Source organism: Thamnophis elegans, chromosome 16 (genome assembly GCF_009769535.1).
Source record: "Thamnophis elegans isolate rThaEle1 chromosome 16, rThaEle1.pri, whole genome shotgun sequence".
In the NCBI taxonomy this organism is placed as follows: domain Eukaryota; kingdom Metazoa; phylum Chordata; class Lepidosauria; order Squamata; family Colubridae; genus Thamnophis; species Thamnophis elegans.
The window spans coordinates 16,899,236-16,926,912 of NC_045556.1; the positions used below are offsets into that span (position 1 = coordinate 16,899,236).

Genomic DNA, 27,677 nt, shown 5'->3' on the forward strand with positions numbered 1-27,677 from the left:
TTTAAAACAATGAATTTAGTGGTCCCTGAAGTCCGAAAGGTTGGGGACCCCTGCTCTAAGGATATAATATACAAGCTGCTACAGGGGATCCTATTGTAAGTAGCTAAAGAATCCCCATATTTGACGATCAGATACATAGGAAGTTGGAGAAAACATGTCAAAAATAGAACAAGGCTTTGATTGTATGGTCAAACCCATCATCTTCATCTGTCAGATGTCTCCAACAGCAAATAGAAATTTGTCCATGTTTCTGTCTGCCTTGCTGTATTGCTGGAATGGGATTTTTTAAAAAAAAATCATTTATTGATGCCTTTGAGTCAGTATTGTCTCCTAGCAATTGCCTGGACAAGTCCCTGGAATGATAAGCCATTCCCTCTTTTCCAGGGCTGAGAGAAAGTGACTTGCTTCATGCCTAAGGTGGAATTAAAACTCACAACCTCCCGCTTTCTAGCCAAGTACCTTAACAATAAAACCCAACAGGTTCTGAGCGGGATTATGAACAATGCAATATATTTATACCTGGACAGACTTATGTAAAATCCTTGAGATCTCCAGATTCCCAGCCGTTGTTAAGCTTCGAAAGATCAGAGCAGCAGGCAAGAGCTTGAGAGTAAACACAGAAATTGGTTTTTTAAAACTGGAAAGATATGTTTTAAATGCCTGGATTTCTGGCAGGGATATAATTGTGTTTTGAGGCCTGTGAAGTTTCTGAATAGTCTTCAGCGGTAGCCTAATTAATAGGGGTAGGACTCAATTTATGTGTATGGTCCAACTAAAAGTATTAATTTGGTTGTCATTTACTTTGTATCGTTTGAGTCAGCAATTGGCTTTCCTGGTGAGACACCAAAAAGACACCGAGGAAGCAGACAGAGGTCAATTCTTCACTATGATCTCATGACGAGTTCTGTGATGATAGTAATCCCTTCTTCACATGCAGAACTGAGTTGGCAAGCAAGAACCGCTGCTTTAGGAGCTCAAATAACTCTCATTCACTCCTGTTGTAGCTCTTCTCATGATGAGGGGCTCTTAAGCAATTTATAAGGAGCTGAGGGTTGATGCCCCAGCAATTAAAGACAGCTGGAAAGCTGAGAGCATGGGTTGGAAACCCAAACATCAAATCTACCGAACCGGTTAGAAGAGGTTCCACCAGTGGACCCGGAAAGCAGGCCACACCTACAGAAGAGGTTCCAAATTTTTTTGAAACCCACCACTGGTCCTTGGATATGATTATTCTACACTATCATGCTCATATTTATAAAACTCGGTGCCTCTGTGAAAAGTAAGGATGACCACTGTGTTTGTGGTGCAATCAGAACATTCCGTGTGTTGAAGTTGTTTTAACGCAAACCAAAGATGCCTTTTAAAAAAGAAGTTTACATCCTATTCTTATGCATGCCAGTGCTGTGTGTGAGGTAATTTAAGGTGGTTCTGACAAGTGTCGTCGGCATCTTCATATCTGGTCACATGGGTGGCAAGCCACTCCCATCCGGTCACATGGGTGGCAAGCCACTCCCACAAAGAGGCCACACCCACAGAGTAGGTTCGAACAATTTTTGAAATCCACCACTGACTTGTGCCTTTAAAAAAAAGGCACCTAAAGTAGAACTGGGGCAATTTCTCTAAGGAGAAAAGATGACTTCATTTGTGGGCCTTTCATTTAAAAGGCATATAAAATCCTGCATGACATAAATAGTGCAAACAGAGAGCCCCCCACCCACCCCCAGATTTCAAAGCCTTCCAGTGAAACTAAACGCAACAGATTTGGGACCAATAGAAGGAAATACTTTTTCACACAGAGGGTAGTGAAGCTCGGGGATTTTTCCGCCAGCATTTTAGCTAAAGGCAGCTAGCTTTGGAAGGTTATCAAAGAGAATTGGACAGATTCCTGTAGGTGACGCCTAATTCCAATGGCTATTTGCTGCAGCAAACCTTCAATGCTAGTTGTTAGAGAACAACAATGAGAAAAAAAGGCTCTTATCCTCTATTCTAAATCCGTGAGCTTCCCAAATGGATCTAGCCAGCTCTTTTTAGCTTCTGGAATGGAGCTATTTTGCAGGATTTAAATCCATCAGAATAGAACTGGAGGGGACCTTGGAGGTCTTCTAGTCCAACCCTCTGCTCAAACAGGAGACCCTATACCACTTCAGACAGATGGCTGTCCAGTCTCTTCTTAAAAGCCTCCAATGATGGACCACCCACAACTTCTGGAGGCAAGCTCTTCCACTGGTTAATTGTGCTCATTGTTAGGAAGTTCCTCCTTAATTTCAGGTTGCTTCTCTCCTAGATTCGTTTCTCTCTGTTGTTTCTTGTCTGGCCTTCTGTTGGTTTGGAAAATAAGTTGAGCCCCTCTTCTTTGTGGCAGCCCCTCAAATACTGGAAGACTGCATTCATATCTCCCCCGGTCCTTCTCTTCTCTAGATTAGCCATGCCCAGTTCCTACAACCATTCTTCCCTTTGTCTTTATTTTCTCTAAACTCGTCATACTCAATTCCTGCAACTGTTCTTCAACACGTTTAATTATTTTCAACTCTCTGGGGCAATACAACTGGTGTCTGCAGGCAGAACAAATACCCCATCTTTGGGAAGCAAAAATCATATTTCTGGGCAAAATGCCAAATCCACTCTAAACACCTGGCTGACTGTGTGCCAAACCGTTAACGAAAAAAATAGTAAGGACTGCCATATGTCAGAAATGGCATGTAGCAGTGGTAGGTTCCGGGTGGTACGGCCCAGTACGGCCATACTGGTAGTAGCCGTGATCAGTGTCTACCGTACCGGTACAGTGGCTCATTTGGCCCACCTGCCCGCCCGCATTCCATAGCTGTCTTTGAAGTAACCGGGCCAATTGCGCCCGCGGGCACAGCATGTGGCACCTCTGTGACCTCCGCTGAGCAGCTGGGTGTCACACGGCAGTGGCGTGAGCATGCTTGCACAGCGCGCGTGCCTGACTAGGATGTCCGGCCCTGTGTGCAGTGTACCGGTTGCGACGGGGTACAGAACCCACCAATGGCATGTAGGGTCTCCTGCTTGGGTGGGTGGGTGGGTTGGACTAGATGACCTACAAGGTCCCTTCCAACTCTGTTAATCTGTGAAAACCCATTGATCATTCTCTTCCGATTCTTCACCCATGGCTCATTCTCATTTGGAAGACCTGCCTATGTTTCTGTTTTAAGTATCTGTTCTCCTGGGCCTGCTCCTCCATGGCTCCTCCTGTTTGACTTTTATTTGCTTTGCTACTAACCCTGAGCTGCCGAGCTTATAATATCAGTTTGTTCAAGAGGAGACGGGTGCTCTTCATTTCATCCTTTCTTTAATGGCTGCTGTTTATTTTAGTTCTGGATTTTTATTGACTCGCGGAGGAATAGCGTTCCAAGGTTCATAAATCAGATGCAGGAGAAATTGGCTTGCTCTGTTGAAAGAGTCAACCCTCCCCCCCTCTTCCTTAATCCATCATTATTATAGTCTAGGCCTGTACTTTAGCAAACTGTCTACAGGGAAAAAACTATTTCTGTGAGGGAGGGGCAAGGAGGGGGCTCACTTGACGTGCACCCGTTCATTGAAGATCTCCTATTGATTTGTTTTATTTATTTTTATTTATTTATTTAGTTTGTCAAACATGTATGAGATGGCAGGTATAAGTATAAACATAAACATGAATGCAGGAAATGGGTACGAATAAATGGGGACAGTAGGACAGGGATGGTAGGCACGCCGGTGCGCTTATGCACGCCCCCTTTACGGACCTCTTAGGAATGGAGTGAGGTCAACAGTAGACAATCTTAGGTTAAAATTATGGAGGTTTGGGGCAATGGTGAAATTCAATTTTTTTTACTACCAGTTCTGTGGGTGTGGCTTGGTAAGCGTGGCAAGGGAAGGATATTGCAAGATCTCCATTCCCATCCCACTCTGGGGCCAGCCAGGGGTGGTATTTGCCTGTTCTCCAAACTACTCAAAACTTCCGCTAATTCAGAACCTGCTGAATTTCACCCCTGGTTTGGGGATATAAGAACAGAGTCAGGTAGAGCATCCCAGGCGTTGATCATTCTGTTGCTGAAGTCGTATTTTCTATAATCGAGTTTGGAGCGATTTACCTTGAGTTTGTATCAATTGTTTGCTTGTGTATTATTGTGGTTGAAGCTGAAGTAGTCATTTCTTTTAGTATGCTTAGGTGAGACCATAGGCGGAGTAGTTCTAGGTTTTCAAAGCCCAAAATTTGAAGCCTGGTGGCCTAGGGTATTCTGTTGTGAGTAGAGGAGTGGAGTACTCTTCTCGTGAAATACCTCTGGACTACTCAATTGTATTAATATCAAATATACAATGGGGATTCCCGGAAGATGAGCTGTATTTGAGAATTGCTCTGGCAAAGGTTTTGTATGCCTTAGTTTGTAGTATAATGTTACGGGAGAAGAAGCTTTGCAAGATTAGGTTAACAACTCTTAATGCCTTTTTTGGCAAAGCTGTTACAGTGGGCTCTGGTGTTTGAGAGACTCTGATGGGTCTCTTTGTTCAACACTGCAAAATGAATTAGTTAAATACTCAAACCTTAAGGTTCCTTTTCCACCATTCTCATTCGCTAAGAGTCAGAGAGTGACACAGAACGTAAGTTTTTAAAAAGCAGTTTCAAAATTGCACTAAAATGCAATAAAAACCCATCGCTGTTCCCTTCTGCTGTTCTGAAATCTTCTTGTTCCCAATGGTTGAAATGTTGTCTTCATGAGATTTGAATGCAGTGTGTGTAGCCAAGCTTTTAATTTATTGTGCGGTGCCATCTTGGAGGGCACTTGATTTTTGTACACTTTCCTCCCCCTCTTCACTCATGTATTTTTTTTTTTACTTAACACAATAGCAGAATAACCGAGTTGGAAGAGACCCTGGAGGTCTTCTAGTCCAACCCCCTGCTCAAGCAGGAAACCCTATTTCATTTCGGACTGCAATAAGATTGTTCTCTTTTGGTCCATGATCTACAGTTAGTTTTATTTTCCAACATGAACAGGAAAGCAAAAGCTGTTGGCTTTATTCTCTGCTTTTCCTTTGGCATTTTTTGTCACTTGTCATTGCCAAATCCAGATTTTCCTTTCTTCTTGTTTCTTTGCACATGTGTCCAATTTCGAACCCAACTTAATAGCAATCTCTTTTGATTATATCACAGCAGCAACTCTGTTGAGCGCTGGAGAAATCAGGAGATTCAGGCAGTTCAAATGAGTATAATGATTTATTGCAAGCCTAACCTCTCTGCAAGAATCTGGTCAACTAACAGTCAAGGGAAACAAGTGGAAGATAAGAAAGCCATTCAAGATGGGCTGGACTTAGATCTCTTGCGGGTATGCAGGGACTCATGACTGATGATGCATTTGACCCCTCCTTCGTGCTCAGCCTGGTCATCTCCTACACCTTCTTTCATTCTCAACTCCCTTTAAAAAAATAAGAGAGGAAAATGCAGATAGTCCTTGCCTTACAACCACAATTGAGCCCTTGCTAAGCAAAACAGTTGTTAAGTGAGTTTTGCCTCATTTTACTTGCCACAGATGGTAAATGAATTGCAGCACTTGTTCAATTAGAAACACGGTTGTTAAGTGAATCTGATTCTTTATTGACTTTGTTGGTCAGAAAGTTGCAAAAGGTGATCATGTGACCATTTGGGACACTGCAAACGTCATAAATATGAGTCAGTGGCCAAGCGTCTGAATTTTGGTCTCATGACCATGGGGATACAGCCAATTTCCAATTTTCCAATTTATTGGCATTTGTATGCCGCCCACTCCCAGTGGGACTCTGGGCGGCTTACAGGCAAAAACAACATATATTAAAAAATCAAGATAATACAAATATTAAAAATCAACAACATGCAGACAGTTGGAGTGGGGCTGGATACTAATCAACAGCCCCAGGCCTGCTGGAACAGCCAGGTGTTCGTGGCTTTACGGAAGGCTGGAAGAGTGGTGAGGGTCCGGATCTCTACGGGGAGATCGTTCCATAGGGCCAGAGCAGCAACAGAGAAGGCCCTTCCCCGGGGACCCGCCAACCGACATTGACCAGCCGACGGCACCCGGAGGAGGCCCAATCTGTGCGATCTTATTGGTCGTTGGGAGGTAAATGGTAAACCAGCAATGGTTGTAAGTGTGAAAAACAACCATAAGTCACTTTTTAAAGTGCTCTTATAACTTTGAATGGTCAATGAACAAATGGTTGTAAGCAGAGGTGGTATTCTGCCGGTTCTGACCGCTTCTGGAGAACCGGTAGCAGAAATTTTGAATAGTTCGAAGAACCGGCAAATACCACCTCTGACTGGCCTCACCCCCATCTATTCTCTGCCTCCCAAGTCCCAGCTGATGGGGAGGAAATGGGGATTTTGCAGTATCCTTCCCCTGCCACGCCTACCAAGCCACGCCCACAGAACCGGTAGTAAACCTTTTGAATCCCACCACTGGTTGTAAGTTGAGTACTACTACCTATATATGTAGGGCTCTAGCCAATGAGAATGGCCAGACTGAGGGGGACAAAGATTGCCCAGAAGGTAATTCTGAAAAATTCCACAGACGTTTTCTTGCATCGTTTGATAAGAAACCATTGGACAAAAAACCCCAAGATGCCGTGTGTTATGGATGCTAAATTCCCAGCATGCATCTGTTCTAGCCAACTTTAAGAAAACATCCAGGGGCTGCCAATGATCAAACTGGCTCCCGCTTCAAAACGAGCATCTTCTTATATCTGTCATCACCATCACTGTGTTTTTCTTTTAAGGGTGTCTTTTGTGCATTAGAGGGACGTGGTGGCTGAGAGGTTAAGATGCTGAGCTTGTTGATCAGAAGGTCGGCATTTTGGCGGTTCGAATCCCTAGTGCCGCATAATGGAGTGAGCTCCCGTTACTTGTCCCAGCTTCTGCCAACCTAGCAGTTCTAAAGCATGTAAAAATGCAAGTAGAACCTAGCAGTTCTAAAGCATGTAAAAATGCAAGTAGAAAAATGGGAACCACCTTTGGTGGGAAGGTAACAGTGTTCCACATGTCTTCGGCATTTAATCATATCAGGCCACATGACCACAGAGACGTCTTTGGACAGCACTGGCTCTTTGGTTTTGAAATTTAAATGAGCACCGCCTCCTAGAGTCGGGAACGACTAGCACATACTGTATGTGCAAGGGGAATCTTTACTTTTGTGCATTATCCTGTATTTTTTATGAGGCAGAGAAAAATAACTGGGAATAAGTCCCATAAACATATTCTTGCAATCGTGAATTCTTGGCCCTGAATTTCTTTGGGAGGGTCTGTTTAACTAGGAAGAGTAACAGGAAGGGGCCATTTTGGCAGTTGCTATTATTCTGGTTCATCCCAGGGTTCTTGTCCACCAAACAGATCATCTTATGCCTCAGTGAAATATGTGAATCCAGATTAATTCAAATTTCTGAATAAGCCTTTAATCATTTACCGGTCCTTTATTTGAGCTGTGGGAACTAAAGATGGTAAAAAGGTTCTCCATTACCAGTAGAGTAGAGGTTGGAAGGAACAAACATTTCCTTTAATAAGTTTGATGCCAAGTTGTAACTCACAAATTTGGTTCATTGATCTCTTTTTTTCTCCCTACGTGTTTTACTTATGAAAGTAGGGAACCAAAATGTAAAAAAAATGAATATTTTAGTGCTTCAGTATATTATGGTCAGTCTTATGATCTGAAATCTATTCATTCATTTATTCATTCATTCATTCATTCATTCATTAACTCACTCACTCACTCACTCACTCTTTTCTGTCATCTGTACCTCCATGACTGTCTGGTTTGGCTCTGCAACCCAACAAGGCAGACACAGACTTCAACGTATAATTAGAATTGCAGAAAAAACAATTGCTATCAACCTGCCTTCCATTCGCATTGCTTTGAAAATATCTACAAACCTTCACATCCTGGACAAAAATTGTTTCAACTTCTACCCTCACAACGACGCTAAAGAGCACTACACAACAAGACAATTAGATACAAGGACAGTTTTCCCCCAAATGCCATCACTCTGCTAAACAACTAATTCCCACAATACTGTCAAATAATTTACTAAGACCATATTACTATTATTTTTCTCTTCCTTCCTACTACCTACCTCCTCCCACTTATGACTGTAACCATGTTGCTTGTATCTTTACAATTATATTGTTTTATTTGTTTCCTAGTATAATTTGATTGCTTATATGCACCCTATGAGTATCATTAAGTGTTGTAACCTTATGATTCTTGACGAATGTATCTTGTCTTTGTATGCATACTGAGAGCATCTGCACCAAAGACAAATTCCTTGTGTGTCCAATCACACTTGGCCAATAAAGAATTCTATTCTATTCTATTCCATTCCATTCCATTCCATTCCATTCCATTCCATTTTTATCTAATTAAAAAAGAGAGTATGAAGTGGGACCAGGTAGCTATAATAACAGAAAACAGAGTTGGAAGGGACCTTGGAGGTTTTCTAGTCCAATTCCCTACTCAAGCAGGAAACCCCACACCATTTCAGACAAATAGCTGTCCAGTCACTTCTTAAAATCTCTAGTGATGGAGCGCTAATTGTTCTGTCAGGCAATGTCTCACTAATTCTAGGTTCATTCTCTCCCTGATTAGTTTCCATCCATTGCTTGCCTTCCAGATACTTTGGAGAATAATTTGCCCCTTTCTTCTTTGTGGCAGTCCCTTAGATATTGGCACATTGCTATCATTTCATCTCTAGTGTCACTCCTGGAAAGATTGGCTGTCACCAAGGTTGATAATTTGCCTTCTAGCTCCTGGTGTTTAATCATTAGCTGTCACCCATTTTGTGAATACGTCCATCCACAAAAATCCATCCCAGGAAGCCATTTTGAGAGGATGCCCATAAAAAGCTCTTTGAATTCCAGATATGGCCACTGACCAGAAATTATTGTCTAAAACTGATTAATGTACTCTGGTTGAATTTTTAAAAAATGGGTTTGGCTGATGGAGGACTTAGTCTTCTACTAAACCCCGAGGGAGCTGAATTGCCAACTCTGTGCTGATAGAAGTCCTTGATGGGAAATGGCTGAATCCTGCCTTAGGCCTTGAGAAGGAGGTGGGTTTAATATGTCTATTGTAATAACCTACATCCTGTTTTTGAACACACACAGACAGTGCAGATGGATAGGAATTTGCCCAGACAGGTTGAAGGAGATTGGAGCTACTGGTAGAGAAATTGCCATTATTTATTATTAACTCAACATTAAGTTGCTCTATGTGAGGATATATGTATAAGACTGATCTTTATTCTCAGTAGGGTATTTCCAGAGTGCATATTTCCCCCCCCTCTCTTGGTTTTGCTTCATGTTTTGCTTTCTTAGGAATAGGGAGGAGAGGGCATAAATGCCTGTTGTTTCACTGTGGAATGGGGAGGGGAAGAGAGCTATAGGTGATGATAGTTAGTACCTTAGGCAAAAAAAGAATAAAGCAGAACCTGCCAAACTGTTTGATGGAAGATGAGCGGAATGTGTACAAATGCTATGCTGATGAGAAGGGATGGATATGTGGATGAACAGGAGGCTTGATATTAATTAGAGATAAAGTTACGCAGTGCCAATTTTTTTATTTTTTTGCACCCCCCGCCCCTTAACAGTTTCAATATCAGTTTCATGGAAGAATGGCTATTGATTTCTGTCAAGGAAGAGTGCACAGAGCTTTAAGTCAGAATATTCTGTTTTCCACTGCACAATCATCTCTCTGGGTCTAAAATCTTCCTTGGGTCAATTATTTCCTTAAATAAGGAAAAGGGTCAGGAAAAAAATCCTTCTGTATCTTACCTAGCTTGAAGGACTAGCATCAACTTTTAAAACATGTTCAAGTTTCTCTCTGCCCTATCCTCTACTAAGCCAAGTCACGTTGAGTTTCTTTCTTCATCTCTCTCTTCTTTTTCTTCTTTCCCCATTCCCAAGTTCTACATTCCTTCATAAAACCAGTTCTAAAATTGTGGAGACATCTACGTGATGCATTCTCAGCCAGGTCCATCTTTGCTCTACCTAGTTTGCATAGATTTGGTGCTCTCTGAATTTGATTTTTTTTTCTGCAGATATTTTGCTACCAAACTAGGCAGCATCGCCAGGGCAAAGGAACCACCAAGATCAGAGAGCATCAAGGGCCATATGTAGCTCAACTTTAAACTACAAATGTTGTCTTTTTGAGCTGTGGTGGCACAGTGGTTAAAATACAGTATTGCAGGCAAACTCTGCCTACAGCCTGGAGTTCGATCCTGACTGGCTCAAAATCAACTCAGCCTTCCATCCTTCTGAATCCTCATCAGTCCTCATTGGTAAATGAAAATACACATCTTCTTAGGTGAAGATCAGGCTTTTTGTACTGAGCCGTGGTGGCACAGTGGTTAGAATACAGTATTGCGGGCTAACTCTGCTGACTGCCAGGAGTTCGATCCTGACTGGCTCAAGGTTGACTCATCCTTCCCTCTTTCCAAGGTGGATAAAATGAGAACCCAGATCATTGAGGGCAACATGGTAGCATTGTAAACTGCCCAGAGAGTGCTGTAAAGCACTATGGGGCGTATGTAAGTGCTATTGATATTTGCATAGATCGCTTGAGTTTTTCTAAACCGCTAAAGCACCAAAGGCCGAACATATTAGAAGGAGCTTTTGAAAAAAAAACTCTTTGTTTTCTAGAAAAAAAGAAGCCTCTCAAGGGCAAGCGTCTCCACGACTGGAAAGGACGGAGGAACGCTATTCATCTCACAAATGAGTACACAGTGGAAACGCTTGTGGTGGCAGATGCTGACATGGTCCAATATCATGGGGTTGATGCAGCTCAACGATTCATCCTTACTGTGATGAACATGGTAGGTAGAACACCCTGTGGATTTGTGTCTCTACTCTGTCCTTCAGAAAATAATAATAATAATTAGTAATCAATGCCAAATCTGGCGAAACAACTGGCCACTGTGATACAATTGTGTTGTTGTTGTTGTTGTTGTTGTAGTAGTAGTAATAACAACAACAACAACAATAATAATAATAATAATAATAATAACAACAACACCTAGGACGCTGGCAGCAACTAGTATCAACCATTAGCACCAGTCAATGATATTTATGATACATTTTTGAATGTTCAATTGAGTGAGTTTCATGTTTAATTAATAAAGTATATAATAATAAATAACACATCAATAAATTGCAGCTTCCTCCAATAACACCAACGGAACTGCAAAAACATGCGCTACTAGGAACATCATATATTTGAAGAAGATAGTTGGTTGATACCTAGGATGCTAACAGCAATCCTTATCAACCATTAGCACCATTAGTGTCAATGGCATTTGTGACACATTTTTAAATGTTCAGTTGACTGAGTTTCATGTTTAATTAACAACAACAACAACAATAAATTTCATGATCATAAATATATTTTGAAAAGTCATCTAAACTTTCTTTTGTGAAAGGCTGAAAGCATTCAGATAGGAAATCTCTATGTAGATAAAACAAAGAACATAGAATGAAATGTAGAACGTAGAATAATTAGTCTTCTAGTCTAACTTCCTGCTCAAGCTGGAGACCCTATAGCATTTTGGACAAATAGCTATTCAGACTATTCTTAAAAGTCTTCAGTGATGGAGCACCCACAACTTCTGGAGGCAACCCATCCCACTGATTAATTGTACTCACTGTCAGGAAGTTTCTCCTCAGTTCTGGATTACATCTCTCTTTAATGATCTTCCACCCATTACTTTTTGTCCTGCTATGAAGTACTTTGGATAAAGAAAGTAGCTAAAGGACATGAGAGCTTCCTCAATTATTCAAAACTAGCCCAGTGCTTATACTTATATTTGAGGGTAACCATCACTTTGTTCTAATGTGGAAGAGTGGAAACCCACGAGGAGTTCTGTTCCTCTCTAGCTTGGTTGTTTTCTTGCAGATGTTTCATTAGCCAAATTAAGTAATAGCACCAGTGCTAGTTACCTATGAGAAAACAACCAGGCTCAGAGAGCACCAAGGAGCCTTCATTTCAACCCAGAGCTACAAATATTCTCCTTTAGTGGAAAGCCTATAAGCAGGGCTGGATTTTCCTATAGGCTAACTAGGCTTCAGCCTAGGGCCTCAAGATCAAGAGGGGCCTACATTCAAATTGTTAGCAAAATTAAAATTACACTATTCTATAAACAGTGAACACTAAAACACTGAACCGAAAATAAGGAGAAATTCTACGCATATGACTAATAAACAAACATAAAAATGTATTGGTTAAGATCGTTCCAGCGCCGCAGCAGTTGGGGAGCCCACCCACATTCCCGGCACTGGCGGTCGGGCGAGAGGTGTGGCTGCTCCCAGTAGCCGCCCCGTCGACGCGGAGCCCACCAGCGGCCAGGCAGGTGAGGGCGAGGGGGCCAAGCCGGGCAGCTGAGCGCAGCAGGGGAGGCTGCCTTTGCCGCAGAGCAGAGCCGCCCTCCGTCGGGAGGCCAGCTATATATATTGATATATATTGATATATATCACAGTAATGATGTATTTTATTGTCTCTCATGTAATTTACAAACTTAAAAATGGGAGGTGAAAGGGCCTCATAAGTGGAATAGCCTAGGGCCTCTTTTCATCTAAATCCGGCCCTGCCTATAAGGATGGGTTATGATTTAGCGCATACAATCCAACAGTCGTGGCTGATTCAGCCAAATATGCCTTACTTTGAGGTGTGGAAATCTTGCCATTGGATTGTGGAGGTCTGCAGATGGAAACCTTATCAAAAGGGCTCCTTTTTGTTTAGAGCCAGTTCAATTCTAAACCAGTGGCAGTGCCAGGGTTGGATTCAGCCGGTTTGCATTGGTTCGGGCAAACCAGAAGTTAATTTTGCATCCGGTTTGCTGAACTGGTTGTTGCAAGGACTGGCTGGCCCCACCCCTCCCTTGCAGGAATTTCATTTGGCCCATTCATCATGCCAGGTAAGTGGAGGACCTGCACAGAGACTCTGGGAGGGCGAAAAATGGGCCTCCTGGAAGTCCGGAAATGCATCCGTTTCCAGCCTCCGGAGGCCCTCCGAGCCTGGGGAAGGCTGTTTTCCCCCTCCCGGATGCTCAGGGAAAGCCTCTGGAGCCTGAGGAGGGCAAAAAACAGGTGTACCAGAATACCGGAAATCCCAAAATGGGCCTTTTTCATCCTCCCGGAGGCTCGAAAAAAACTGCTGGAACCTGGGGAGGGTGAAAATGCCCCCCCTCATGGTGGTGCAGGATGCTAAGTAGGCTACGCCCACCATGGCCACGCCCCCCCAATCAATTGGGCAGAGAACCGGTTGCTAACATTTTTCAATCCCATCCCTGGGTAGCGCCATGTTCACTTCCCCAACCAGACACATGATTGTTGTTTTACTTCTACTGAAAACCCCCTCATGAAGCAGAGGTAGAACAAATGTGGTTGGTTTTCTCTGACATGCATCATTTAAGTGGAAGAAACAGCTCCCTGAACGAGATGGAGAAGCAGTAGAATAGTAGTAGAATAGTGGCAGGACTCTTTCTACCTACAGCTGTAGTATTGTCTATGTTGCTGGTGAAAAATGCCTAAACTGAATCATCATTTTGAATGATTGGTAGTCAGTGAAGGCAAAGATGTGTTTCCAGCTGGATGTGTTGAGCTCCTATGTAGCAACCTGCAGATTTTGGCCCCTTAACATTCAACGTCTGGTCGGGGGGGGGGGGGGGGTTGCTAGGGGGACGAACAGCTGCTTCTAAAAGAAACCAGAATGTTAATTTTGGCACGCATGTCAGGATTTAAGCAAATAGAACACTGCTGTCAGGCAAAGGGGGTTATTTATTAATTTAGGTCCTTGCTGTAAGGCATTGCATTCACTCTCAAACCACAGAGTGAGACTTAAAATGGCTTATTAGCACACAGATTATGCTTCCAGTTTTTTTTTTGAAGGTTGGGCCTTCTTAAAGCAATGTCATTTCTGTTCCTTCCGAGAAAAGTAAAACCTTTCAAAAATAGTCATTAAAATCCCTTGCAACCCTTGAATGTGAATTTAAAAGGAAAAAAAAACGTAAGCCGTCAATGAAGTCCATTCTTTATTAAAAAGGCTCCGTATCTACTTTTAATGTATTTTTAAAGCTTTGAAATAAGGAAATACGAAATAATTCATATCCTTACATTTAGGCTCTCTACATATGATGTAGAAATAAATGCCAGGAATAAGTATTAGCTAGCACTTCAGAGGAATGGGATATTATGTGTGCTTAGAAGGAAAATGCGATGCTCCCTATCTAAGATGTGCTAATGAAATGAAATGAAAATGGAGTTACAAAGAGTAAAATTGCCGGCTTGTTAGAGAGCTTGCAATTAAAAAAAAACAACGCCTTGTTATCCTAATCTTCTATAACAGTGTTGGTGAACCTTTTCAGCACCAAGTGCTGAAATGGGAGCGTGTGGGTGTGTGCGTGCTGGAAACTGGAAGAACAGCACGTGGGGAAGATGATTTTACAGTTTCCAGTATGAGGCAGGGGCCTGGGCAGCTGGTCAGCAATGCATTATACGCATAACTTAAGGATATGCAGAGATATGCACTGGAAGTTTTTAAGGCGTTGGACAACCATTTTTCTGGAATGGTATGTAGGGTTTCCTGCCTGAGTAGGCCATTGAACTAGAAGACCTTCAAGGTCCCCTCCAACTCTGTTATTCTATTAATTGCCAGCTGATTAATTATGCAATGTTTTTAATTACTTGGTGTTCTTATCCCGTCACCATTCCAGCCTCATTTATTTAGCTTCCCTTCGCTGTCTGTATTAAACACAGAACTGCTTAAGACAAGATTCTCTCATTTTCGCATATGTTAATCTTTAAAACGTCCTATGCATTGATGCCCTTGGATACATACAAATAAACAATAAAGCCACATATTATTTCAGTCATATCCGTTTATAAAATCCTCTCCCCTTGCCGATCAGATTTAAAATGTTTGCATGGATATGCTCGATTTTCATGGAAGAGGTTCCAACTTTCTCTCTGCCTCTCTCCAAATATTTAATAATACCTGGAGGAATAATTTCAAAAATGAAGATCCGTCTGTTTGAAAAAAAAATCAGATTTGCTTCCTAGATTTTTCTTCCTATTTAAAGCATGTGTTTGTTGAAAGCTTCTCTTTATTTCCTCGTGTGTGTGTGTGTGTGTGTGTGTGTGTGTGTGTGTGTGTGTTTTAAAATAATGTTCAAGGGATCATTAATTTCATGTTATGGCATGCTCCTTCAAAGGACCCTTACATTAATTATATGGTTTAACAGCAGCTGCAGCAGTACTGAGGATATACATTTACAATTCCTTGTCAGCTTGTGGTCTTTTGAGAAATAGATGCACATTCATTCGAAGGCCAAAAAGAAAGTATGTCTGATGCATCTGTTTTGAAAGCAATCATCGTAATTTAAGGACTTTTGTACATTACGGTTCAGTGGGCTTGACTATGGTGCTTCACATTTTGCGAAGAGGTTAGAGGACTGCTCTTTAATTGTAGACTCCTTCTACCATTCAGCATTTTTCAGTAGTTGACCGAAAAAGTGTGGGAGTACAGCTAATTCATAGGGATGTCGACTTGCACAACGTAGTGATGGTTGTTTTGGCAAAGTTGCTGGGTCCTTTTCTTGATTGCTCAAAAAGGAATGAGCAACAGAGCACGAATTGTGCCTTTAAATAGTCCTTTTGTGTGTGCTTGGTTTCAAAAATGTGGATCTTCTGATGTCCAAGATAACTGGATGAGAAATTTGTGACCCTGCAAAAATGCCTCTATTTGTTTTGTGTGTGTGTGTGTGTGTGTGTGTGTCTGTATGTGTGTTTGTGTGTATGGATAGATAGACAGATAGACAGACAGACAGACAGACAGACAGACAGACAGACAGATAGATAGATAGATAGATAGATAGATAGACAGCAGACAGACGCAGTGGCTCAGTGGCTAAGACACTGAGCTTGTTGATCAGAAAGGTCAACAGTTCGGCAGTTCAAATCCCTAGTGCCGCATCACAGAGTGAACTCCCGTTACTTTTCCCAGCTTCTGCCAACCTAGCAGTTCGAAAGCATGTAAAAAATGCAAGTAGGAAAAATAGGAACCACTTTGGTGGGAAGGGAACAGTGTTCCATGCTCTTTCGACAATTAGTCATACCGGCCACATGGCCACTGAGACATCTTCAAACAGTGCTGGCTCTTCGGCTTTGAAACGGAGATGAGCACCACCCCCTAGAGTTGGGAACGACTAGCACATATGTGTGAGAGGAACCTTTACCTTTACATATGTACGCAGAGAAGAAAGCAAGTCGGTCATTATTTAATATATCTTTGTTCAATGAATGCCTTTCAATGCTGTGATGTGATGGTCCTTTTATTGCTTTTATTCAGGTGTACAACATGTTCCAACACCAGAGTCTTGGGGTGAAAATCTACGTTCGAGTGACTAAGCTTGTCTTGCTTCGAAGGCGTCCTGTAAGTTCCTTTCCAGCTGTGATTGAAACGGCGGGTAGTGGGGTGGTATTCTAAACATTGTTTGAGTTTAGTCCACTGGCTGGCTGGGATTGATACCAAGTTTGATTCCAAGATTATGAATTTCATACCTTTTGCCAATTTGTCTTACTGTTTTTCTGAATTTACTGAAAAGTTTTTCAAGTTTTGCCTTGAGAAATACTTTCCTCCGATAGTATCTGTCAAGGGTGGATTCTAAAAAAAATGAAATAGTTTTAAAAAAAAAAGACTGGTTAGGGTTTGGAGGAATCTTTCATCATAAAATGTAGCAATTGTTGAAGAAACCAAAGTAGACAACCTAATCCTAATAGGCCACTGATCTTCTTTGACACTATGAGTTTATTGGCTTTCAAAGCCCCACGTTGATTATTTGAGAAAAAAAATGATTATATTGCTCAGTGTTGTGGTCTGCCAGCAGAGCTGGGAGCAGATTCAGACAGTGAGGAGGTTGGGGAGGAACATGGGCCAGTCCTGGAGTCTGGGGAAGGCTCTGATGAGGGCTCTGTGTCGGAGGCAGAGATGGAGCCAGGGCCGTATGCCAGTTATCAGCTGCCTTCAGAGTCAGACATCAGTGAGGCAGACAAACAGCTGGAGCCTGTTCCCAATGTGTGCATGCACTGAGCTGTCAGGAGAAGAGAACAATTAAGGAACGGGAGTAACGACTCGGGATTAAAGGCACTAGTGGACGCTGAATGGCCCCTCCTATAAGGAGTAAATAGGAGCAAAATGGGAGTGGTGTTTGCAGGAGACAATTAGTTCATTAACGGGAAGATTTGCTTACCTGAGACACTCTTTGCCAAGTATTTCATTGTGCAGCATTGCACCTGGAATCTATCTGCCTGGCAACTATCCAAGGACTGATACAGTCTGGGTTTGCAATTCACCCTTGAAAGACTGTTTGCCGGGACTTGCTGGATGTGAATGCTAGAAATTCACATTAGCCAAATAAAAAGGGTGTTATTTTTTTCAGGACAAGGAGACTGTTTGGTGATTTAGTGAAGTATAGGTCAGAACACTTGGGTTGATAAAATGCAGCCTGGTGAGCAAATTTACTCCTTTAATTCCCTGCACAAGTGAAGAGAAGATGAATTCCATTTACAGCAAAAAGTTGCTTTGCAAAGTGAGATGGGTGGGATGGATGGATGGATGGATGGATGGATGGATGGATACAATTGCACTTAGTTTCCACTGCAGAGTGTTCCTTTAGGTACCGTGATGAGCTTGGCTGAGCTACATTTTTTAATTTAACATACAAAAGCTTGTTGACTTGATCTATGAAATGCATGTCCTCTAGTCCATCAAGGCGAGCTTCAGCATCCCTTGACCAACATGCCTGGCTCTCACCTTTGTCTCTCTTCTGTCTCCTGCTTCCCCCCCCCTTCTTTTTTGAAGGCCAGGTTGTCCATAGGTCACCATGGAGAGAGGTCCCTGGAAAGCTTTTGCCAATGGCAAAATGAAGAGTTTGGAGGTGCGAAGTACCTTGGGAACAATCAGGTTCCCGGAGCACGAGATGACACTCTTCCAGTAGATGCTGCTGTCTTTGTTACAAGGTATGGAGTGAATTCGGATTGAGTGAACAATTGGCTTTCCACTGTCTGTTTACTAGGAGAGTTAGGTCTAGATCTCAAGGCAGCTGTTGTGAGGCTCCAAAATGGATTAGAATGTTTCACGAATGAAGGTAAAATATATGTGTCCTAGGATAATGTTGCAGTTCAGTTGGGATCATAACCTGAGGACTACCTATATTCGAAATGTCGGAGCAAAAATGGGGTCGGATTTTCTGAATCTCCCCCTGCCCCTTTCCAGCCTCAAGGTGGAGGAGTGTTGTGAAGACCTGAAATTACCCCCCCTCTTCCTCCCTCCCTCCCCCCTGGACTGATGTATCTAATGAAATTCCACATGTGCTTTGGTCAAGCAGGGAAAAGTGACTGAATGCTGCTGAATTAGGGTGGATTTAGAGAGGCAGATGCTAGAAATAACAGCCATGGAAAGAACTGTGCTGGGTAAATGAAAAGATTAGTTTGTATTGTGGGAGAATTAGGCAGCGTACAGAGGCCCGGGTTTCAGTAAAAACCACATCCACTGTGCAAAATAAGCCGGCCCTGGATTCTCACAACCCTTCCCTTCCTGTATATCCTCATTTCCCCCCATCCTGTTATAATTTCCCTCTGCTAAAGGAGGGAACGGACCGGGAACAATGGTCGGTTGAACAATCTCCTGGCTCAGCTGTTTTGGCTCCTAGGGCACAGGAATTCAGCGTTTTTGCTTTTTAGCTTAAGTGCCGTCTTTCAGCGTGTGTGGGATGTGTGTCTGCGTGTGTGTGTGTGTGTGTCTGGATGAACCCCAGATGTTTCAGATGTGGACCAGTGGCAAAGGAGGCAGAAGCAGGGCTGTGTCCAGCATGGAAAGGCTAAGCCAAGAGGAGGGGAAAAAAACAAAAGAAGAAGAGCTGGATCTTCAACTTTAGATTTTTCTCTCTGCCTGTTTGTAACCAGAACCAGACATTTTACGATTGACCTCTAAAAACACATCTTTTTTTTTTTCCTGCGTGGAGCATTCTTTTCAGCGAAAAGGGAAGCCAAGTTCTGTTCACCTTGGGAAACTTTCTCTCTCTTTTTGCCCGTTGGTCTCAACTCATCAAGGCTTCCTTAAGTCTAGAATAGCAAATATTACTTGGATCATAAAATAGACGAAGCCAACACCTCACAGCAACTTAGCTTAGCTTAGCAGAATAGAACTTTATAGAATAACAGAGTTGGAAGAGACCTTGGAGGTCTTCTACTCCAAGCAGGAATTCAAGCAGGAGACCCTATACCAGGGGGCATGTGTGCACCAGCAAACAAATTTCCGGTTTCTGGCGCACACACTTCCGGTTTCTAGCCCATGCACTTTTGGTTTTCGGTGCACATGCCCGAAGACCACCTCTTCGGTTTCAGGCATTGCTGCACACACGGAAGCCAGATGATCAGCGTGCGCCCCAGAAACCTGGAAGAGGAACAGCATGCCAGGCAACATGGCTCTGCATGCCACTTCAGGCACACGTGCCAGAGTTTCACCATCATGGCGAAAATATACCATGCCACACAATTGGCTTTCCAGTCTCTTCTTAGAAACCTTCAGTGATGGAGTACACACCACTTCTGAAAGCAAGCCGTTCCACCCGTTGACTGTTCTCACTGTTAGGAATTTTTTCTCCGAGACCCACGAGTCTTTCAACTGTAGAATGCCTTGGTGTTGCTGAGTTTGGGAGTTGTGCCATTTAAGGCTCTTGATGGGAGACTTGATGTGGTGCTCTCTAGCCATAGTGAAACCTTCATATCAGTGGTGGGTTACGATCGGTATGCCCCAGTACGGGCATACCTGTGCCTGCCGGGAGCATCAGGTACTGTTCTGGTATGGTGCTCTGGAGGGCCCATACCGGTTGGCCCGCCCATGCTCCTTACCGGTATTTAAAGTTTTCGGGGATTCTGCGCAGGCGCATGGAGTGCACAGCACCTGTGCGACACTCCGCTGAGCAGCTGGAGCATCACGGGAGTATCGTGGAAGTGTTGCGGAAGCATTGTGGAAGCATCCCGGAGGCGTCACGGAAGCATCACTGAAGTGTCACGGAGCCGTTGCAAGTGGAAAGTATGTGTGCGCACACGCTGCGCGTGTTCATGTGGTGGGCGCTCGGCCCTGTTGCACCATACTGGTTGCACCGGGATCCAGAACCCACTACTGCTTCATATAGTACTGTGGTGAATAACAATAGACTTATATACCACCTCATAGTGCGGCACTCTCTTCATGGTTTACAATGTCAGTCTATTACCCTCAAACAATCTGGGTCCTCATTTTACCTACTGCGGAAGGACGGAAGGCTGAATCAATCTTGAACCCCATCATGATCGAATACCAGGCTGTGGACAGAGTTTGCTTGCAATTCTGCATTCTAACCACTGTGACACCAGGGCTCTTTGTAGTTTAATAGTTTATATATCCTGTTTCCCTGAAAATAAGACTCAACCAGAAAATAAACCTTAGCATGATTTTTCAGGATGTTTGTAATATAAGCCCTACCCCCAAAATAAGCCCCAGTTAAGATCATCAGCCAGACAGACGCAAATAGTACCATATATTTCCCCAAAATAAGATCTAATCAGAAAATAAGCCCTAATGCATCTTTTGGAGCAAAAAATAAAATAAGACCAGGTCTAAGGTACTTATTACTGAGCAAGGTAGATAGAGCAAAGAAACAATTGACACAATATACATTATAATTAGTTATAAGATCTCAATGTAAGATAACTTTGCAACTTTAATAAGATTTGTATGCCGCCCACTCCCTAGGGACTCTGGGCAGCTCACAACAAAAGCAAAAACATAAAATATTAAAAGTACAATTATTTAAAATAAAATCATCCATTCAATCACGTGGGGCTGGATTTTAATCAACAGCCCCAGGCCTGCCGGAACATCTAGGTCTTGGTCGCTTTACGGAAGGGTCTTCTGAAAGCTATCTATAAAAATTATATCCTTGTTGCTTCTGGAATTATTATTGTTATTGAGACTAGAAAGGGGACAACCTCACCTTCTGCACCTTAAGTTAAAGAACGATTGGTTATCAATTGCCAGCATTTTCCTTCCAAGCTTCCTTTTCAGTTGCTATTTTAATTGTTCCCAGATGGGCTCTTGGCATGGAGAGACGGTCCAGGGCTGGTCCAGGCATAAATAGATCTTGCTTTTGCCCTGTTTTACTATCGGGAGCCTTGGCATTAGAGAAAGGAATTTGAATCCAGGGAATTACCTGGAACTACCAGCCCCTTATCATCTGTGGTCCTGCAAGAAGAGACAGAGATAGGCTGTGTTTTCAGTCGCTAAGCCAGAAATCCCCTTTGAGAAAGCAGCTTTTTCAGCTGCAACCTCCAATCCCTTTTACTCAAAGCATCTGTTCGATTTACTCATTTATATAACAAGGCAACCTAGTCCTTGAATAAACTTTGTGAAGCTGAGTCTGGCAATTCCTGCAAGGATGACACAGCCAGCTGGGTCAAGAGGAGAGGCGACCATCGATTGCCCTGCGGCCAACTTTGCAACTGCAAGCTTTTAGATGCAAGTAAAGCAGCCCCAAATTCCTCTGCTGAGATGCTAGAAGGTCAGAGTTTTGCCCTACTTCTGCTTGCAGTAAATCGTTCATGATTGCTGACTTGAAAGAGAAACCTTGAGATGACTTGTATTGTCTTGTATTGTCTTATTTATCCCCTTTCCCTGTTTTATTGTAAGCCGCCCGGAGTCCTTCGGGAGTGGGCAGCATACAAAACCAATAAATGAATGAAATGAAATGAATGAATGACTGAGGTTTGGGAAGAAAGAAAGGAATGAAGTGGCCATAATGAAGTAGCCATGGTGGTGTTGTTGTTAGTTGTGAAGTCATGTCCGACTCATTGCAACCCCATGGACAACATTCCTCTAGGCCTTCCTGTCCTCTACCATCATCTGGAGTCCACTTAAGCTCATGCCGACTGCTTCGGTGACTCCCATCCAGCCACCTCATTCTCTGCCATCCCCCTCTTCTTTTGCCCTCAATCTTTCCTAGCATTAGGCTCTTCTCCAGTGAGTCCTTCTCATTAGGTGGCCAAAGTATCTGAGTTTCATCTTCAGGATCTGGCCTTCTAAAGAGCAGTCAGGGTTGATCTCCTCTAGGACTGACCAGTTTGATCGCCTTGCAGTCCAAGGAACTCACAGGAGTCTTCTCCAGCACCATAGTTCAAAGGCCTCCATTCTTTGATGCTCAGCCTTTTTTATGGTCCAACTTTCACAGCCATCCATTGCAACTGAGAAAACCATAGCCTTGACTATATGCACTTCTGTTGGCAGGGTGATGTCTCTGTTTTTTAGAATGCTGTCTAGATTTGCCACAGCTTTCCACCCCAGGAGCAAGCGTCTTTTAATTTCTTGGCTGCAGTCCCCATATTGAAGCCCAGGAAAATAAAATCTGCCACTACCTCCATTTATTCCCTAGCTATTGGCCAGGAATTGAGAGGGACAGATGCCATGATCTTAGTTTCCTTAATGTTGAGTTTCAAGCCAACAAGTGGCCATGGTGATCCCCTTAACAAGCGCAGCAAAAAAATATTGTCAAATGCTGGATGCAAAAGACCAGATCCACCCTTGAACGCTCAATGAAGCTGATTTATTGCTAAAAAGCCTATGAACAGGAATTTTTTCAACTAACAGTCAGCATTTGGTTAGAGTTAGATGAGGGTCAACATCACTGAAGGGGAGTTGGACTGATTTCATTTGTGACTATGTAGGGATGCTAGGCTGATTCCTCTTTTCACGCCTCCCCTCCCCAGGTTCTGCCATACCTTCTACATAACTCAACTTATGACTACCTTGCTAGGGTAGTTGTAAGTCAAGGACTACCTGTAAAACGAAACATGAAAAGAATATGTATGAGTGAGTTATAAGAGCCGAGGTGGCGCAGTGGTTAAATGCAGCACTGCAGGCTACTTCAGCTGACTGCAGTTCTGCAGTTCGGCTGTTCAAATCTCACCGGTTCAGGGTTGACTCAGCCTTCCATCCTTATGAGGTGGGTAAAATGAGGACCCGGATTGTTGTTGAGGGCAATATGCTGACTCTGTAAATCGCTTAGAGAGGGCTGAAAGCCCTATGAAGCGGTATATAAGTCTAACTGCTATTGCTATTGCTATGTATGAATGTATGTGTGAATGAATGAGTGAATGAACGAATATGAATTTACATGCCCTTAATACAATATCTTACATTAGTGGCTTATAGGTGATACGCACTCTAAAACATGTGTCCATTTATACAACCCATATCTCATCATTATTAAGGAATGTTCCTAATTATGATTTATTATTTTCAGGACAGATTTTTGTGTCCATAAGGATGTGCCATGTGATACAGTGGGTAAGTAACCCTACAGATAGATTTCATTTTACAGTGCATTGTTTTACTGCATTTACCAGTGAGGAAAGCTAATCCCCACCTCCTTCAGATAATTTACCTTTAACATGGTGTGGTTGTCTTAAATTGACTGAGAGTACAATAAAGAAGAAATAGGGTGTCTCTCTCTCTCCCCCCCCACCCCAATTTTGTTTTTTTGGAACGGAATCTATGTATTTATGGTGATGGTTGTCTTCCTTTTCAGTAAATATGGTATGTAAAGTGTTTGTCTGACTAAACATGGAAACCATAACAGTCGCTAATTGCTCCGCAGATGAAAAATGGATGTCATACATCTGAATGTTCACATCCATTTTTTTTCTTTTTTGTTCAGCTGGAACTGCAATGGGGGCATGTACTGTATTTTTCAGAATATAAGATGCACCGGAGTAGAAGATGCACCAAGATTTTAGCAATAGCAATAGCAGTTAGACTTATATACCGCTTCATAGGGCTTTCAGCCTTCTCTAAGCGGTTTACAGAGTCAGCATATCGCCCCCACAGTCTGGGTCCTCATTTCACCCACCTCGGAAGGATGGAAGGCTGAGTCAACCTTGAGCCGGTGAGATTAGAACCGCTGAACTGCAGATAACAGTCAGCTGAAGTGGCCTGCAGTACTGCACTCTAACCGCTGCGCCACCTCGGCTCTCGGATTTTGAAGAGGCAAATAAAAAAAAAAGTTTTTGCACTCTGCAGACCTTCCCAAAACAGCCTGTTTTCTGTGAAAATGGGCCCATTTTTTTGTCAAAAAGGTATGCATAGCCTTTAGGAGGCTTATATAGTGTTTCTGCGGGCTGGGGGGCAAAAACAAGAAAAAGCAGCCCATTTTTCGCTCATTTCTGCCCTCCCCAGCCCCCAGGAGCACTCTATAAGCCTCCTAAAGGCTATGCATGGCCATGTTTGCAAAGGGGGTGTGGTTTCAGGAGACAAAAATGCTGTATTCAGTGTATAGGACGCACCCAAATTTTCACCCTCTTTTTTGAGAGAAAAAGGTGCGTCTTATATTCCGAAAAATACAGTAGTTCTACTAGCAATATCTTAGTGGGTATTGCCTTGTAGCCTGGGCCTAATGTTTTGCAGAAACCATACATGTCAGCATCTCTGCAGCTGCTGAAAACCAAAAGCAATTCCTTTCCAAGCGTGTGTCTCAATAACTATTCTTTGATGAGATTTATGGTGCTGAGACGAAGGGGATGGGGTTCCAAGAATACAGGGAGTCCTCGATTTACGACCACAGTAGAGCCCCAGATTTCTTTTGCTAAGCGAGACACTTGTTAATGTTCTGACCTAGGTTTCCCATGAGCATGAAGCAAACTCCTTGTCCCGACAAAAAACCCTTTTATGAATTTGCTGTGAATTCTGCTCGTTGACATCCAGCAGTCTTTCCAGGGAGGATTTACAGTCACAGACCTTCTCTGGCTTGGAGAGCTGGCAGGCCGATATCTGCAAAACTTGGCAAGGAGTCTCGGAGAGTCACGAACCAATTAAGCAAACTAATTGTCTCCTGCAAACTCCACTCCCCTTTCACTTCATCTTCAGGATCTGGCCTTCTAAAGAGCAGTAAGGGTTGATCTCTAGGATTGACCAGTTGGATCGCCTTGCAGTCCAAGGGACTTGCAGGAGTCTTCTCCAGCACCACAGTTCAAAGGCCTCCATTCTTTGGTGCTCAGCCTTTTTTATGGTCCAACTTTCACAGCCATCCATTGCAACTGGGAAAACCATAGCCTTGACTAGACGCACTTTTGTTGTCAGGGTGATGTGTCTGCTTTTTAGTGTGCCATCGCTTTTGCTCTCCTGAGCAAGTGTCTTTTGATTTCTTGGCAGCAGAAGGAGAGATCTGTTAAAAAGAGCTCTCCAACTTATTTTGAGGGTGGAATCTTCTGATCCTCAGGCAATCCACAGACAATGATCTTCCAACAAGATCAGAATTGCCTAAGGATCAGAAGATTCCACCTTCAAAATAAGTTGGAGGGCTCTTTTTAACAGATCTCTGGGGAAAATCCAGCCTTACAAGAAGAGTTTTGACCTCAAAACTGGCTGGATTTTTCCCAGAGGATAAAACATTACATTTTGAATGAAGGGCTTTTTCTGGTAGCGTCAGAACAATGTTGGAATACTTCTGGTATAACAAGAAATCCTTTTACGGTCTCAGAACATACAGAGTTTTTAGCCATTCAGCTTTAGCTCCTGCAAAAAATAGCTTGTCAGATATTATTATTATTATTTTATCTTGGATGTTGGAAGGATAATCAAAGAAGACAGGACATGGTGAGACTGCAAGGAAAAATTGAGACATACATTCTCTGTTTTCAGCATTTATTGGAGCTGCCCTAAAACCCTTGCGCTGTGAGTGGAAAGTAATGACTCACAACATCATTATTGTCTATAAAGCCAATGGAAACCATATTTCCGTGGGATAAGCATTTAAACAGTCTACCTGAGCCCAGTTGTAGCCACAGCCACAGTGTTTGGGGAGCTGGGTCAGAACATATTGGTAACATAGCCAATATCTTAAGAAAAATTTTGTGTGAAGGTTGACCAGTGTCAGTATGTTGAATATCTAATGGCGCATCTGGTAATAATTCTGACATATAGAAGATTAAGATTTAAAATGTAAGAAGAACAATTGATTTGTTGTATGTTTTGGAAGCAAAAAGAAAGGGAAAGAATACGATTCGAATGAAGATTGTGTGCAATTGGAGTTTTTCTTACGTATACGTTTAATTGTAAATGAAGGAGCTAAAATATATGCCAGGTATTTTGCCAGTTCGCCCCGGTTTGGGCGAACTGGTAATGGGAGGTTCCGCCCACCTGCCCAGATGTTATCACGGATGTTCTGTGCATGCACAGAAGCTCTGTGCATGCGTGAAGCAAGTGTGCGCATGTGTGCCCTCCCAGTTCCAGACCAGTAGTGAAGGGAAGAGGATTCCATGCCTGGCCATAAAGTATGCATTGGTGTCATCTAGGTTGGTGTGGGATGCTTATGAAAACAAGAACCCATAAGTTTCTGCTAATTGTATGTTACACTTGAGTGAGTGACAATAATTGGAGAATAAATGGGGGGGGGGAACTGTACAATATTCTGAATGAATGTCACCCAAAGGAAAAATACTTTGACATAAATGGATGGGTGGGGATGTGACAAGAAACAAAAGAAACGATTGGACCACTTGATAATCCAAGAATGATTGAGAACGGGGATTGTTTGGTTCACATTTGTTTAGAAAGATGTCTTTTTTCCAATCCATGGTTTCAGCCTAAGGCTTTTTGTATGTACTCATGACAAAAGGATTCTCCCTGTGTGATTTAACTGTTTATAATAAAAGATTGGGACAATTAGCTTGCTGATGAAAGATTCTGACTGTGAGTGGAATCGTTCTTCATAGTATCAGAAGGAATCTTGGGGGTGGGGAGGGGGAAGTGCTCATGAAAGAAAAGGAGTGAAACAGAGTAGAGCAACTACAGGAAGAGATTAGTCCTGGATGGAGAAGTGTCAGAAGAAACATTAATCTCGCAGATAGAAAGTGGATGAGCAGAAAGAGGATACGGAAGTTGCTGGGACAGGATGGAAAGAATTCTGTCATCAGGTGCCACATCAGTGTGCAGAATAATTGAGATATAGGATGGATGGATGGGTGCATAGATGATAGGTAGAGGCAGGCAGAGATAGAGATAGAGATGGACGTGACCCGACAAAAGCGCGAACGTCATAAGCGCGCCGACAAAACCGCGGCGCTAAAACCACGATGTCAAAACCGCGTCGACAACAGCGCGCCTACAACAGCGCGCCGACAGAACCGCGATTTAATTTAAGGTAAGATTTAGGGTTAGGTTTAGGGTTAGGTTTAGGGTTAGGGTTAGGTTTAGGGTTAGGGTTAGGTTTAGGGTTAGGTTTAGGGTTAGGTTTAGGGTTAGGGTTAGGGTTAGGGTTAGCGCTCTTCTGTCGGCGCGCTGTTGTCGGCGCGCTTCCGGGCTCATTCGTCGCTCATTCGTCGCGCGGTTTTGTCGGCGCGGTTTTGTCGGCGTGGTTTTGTCATTCGCGCATTTGTGGTGGAACCAGAGATGGATGGATGGATGAATGTGTGGATGGATGGGTGGGTGAGTGTATAGATGGTAGACAGAAGCAGGCAGATAGTGTATCTGTGCGAGAGAGAGGAATGGATGGATAGATAAACAGGTAGGTGGATGGGTGGCAGATGGATGATGAGTCTTATGATCATACAAAAAACAAAAATAAAATATGGGATCTAAATCCAG

At 43.0% G+C, this 27,677-nt stretch overlaps 1 protein-coding gene across 2 annotated transcripts in view; it reads left to right on the top strand.

Annotated features, from left to right (window-relative positions):
* The window catches only part of ADAMTS17 (ADAM metallopeptidase with thrombospondin type 1 motif 17), a 156,640-nt gene that overhangs the window by 26,414 nt on the left and 102,549 nt on the right, over positions 1–27,677 (top strand). For both annotated transcript variants that reach the window (XM_032233271.1, XM_032233272.1), the window contains exons 4-7: positions 10,652–10,824; positions 16,350–16,433; positions 17,862–18,019; positions 23,341–23,384. In XM_032233271.1, coding sequence (XP_032089162.1) covers positions 10,652–10,824; positions 16,350–16,433; positions 17,862–18,019; positions 23,341–23,384 — 459 coding nt within the window. The remainder of the gene's footprint in view (positions 1–10,651; positions 10,825–16,349; positions 16,434–17,861; positions 18,020–23,340; positions 23,385–27,677) is intronic.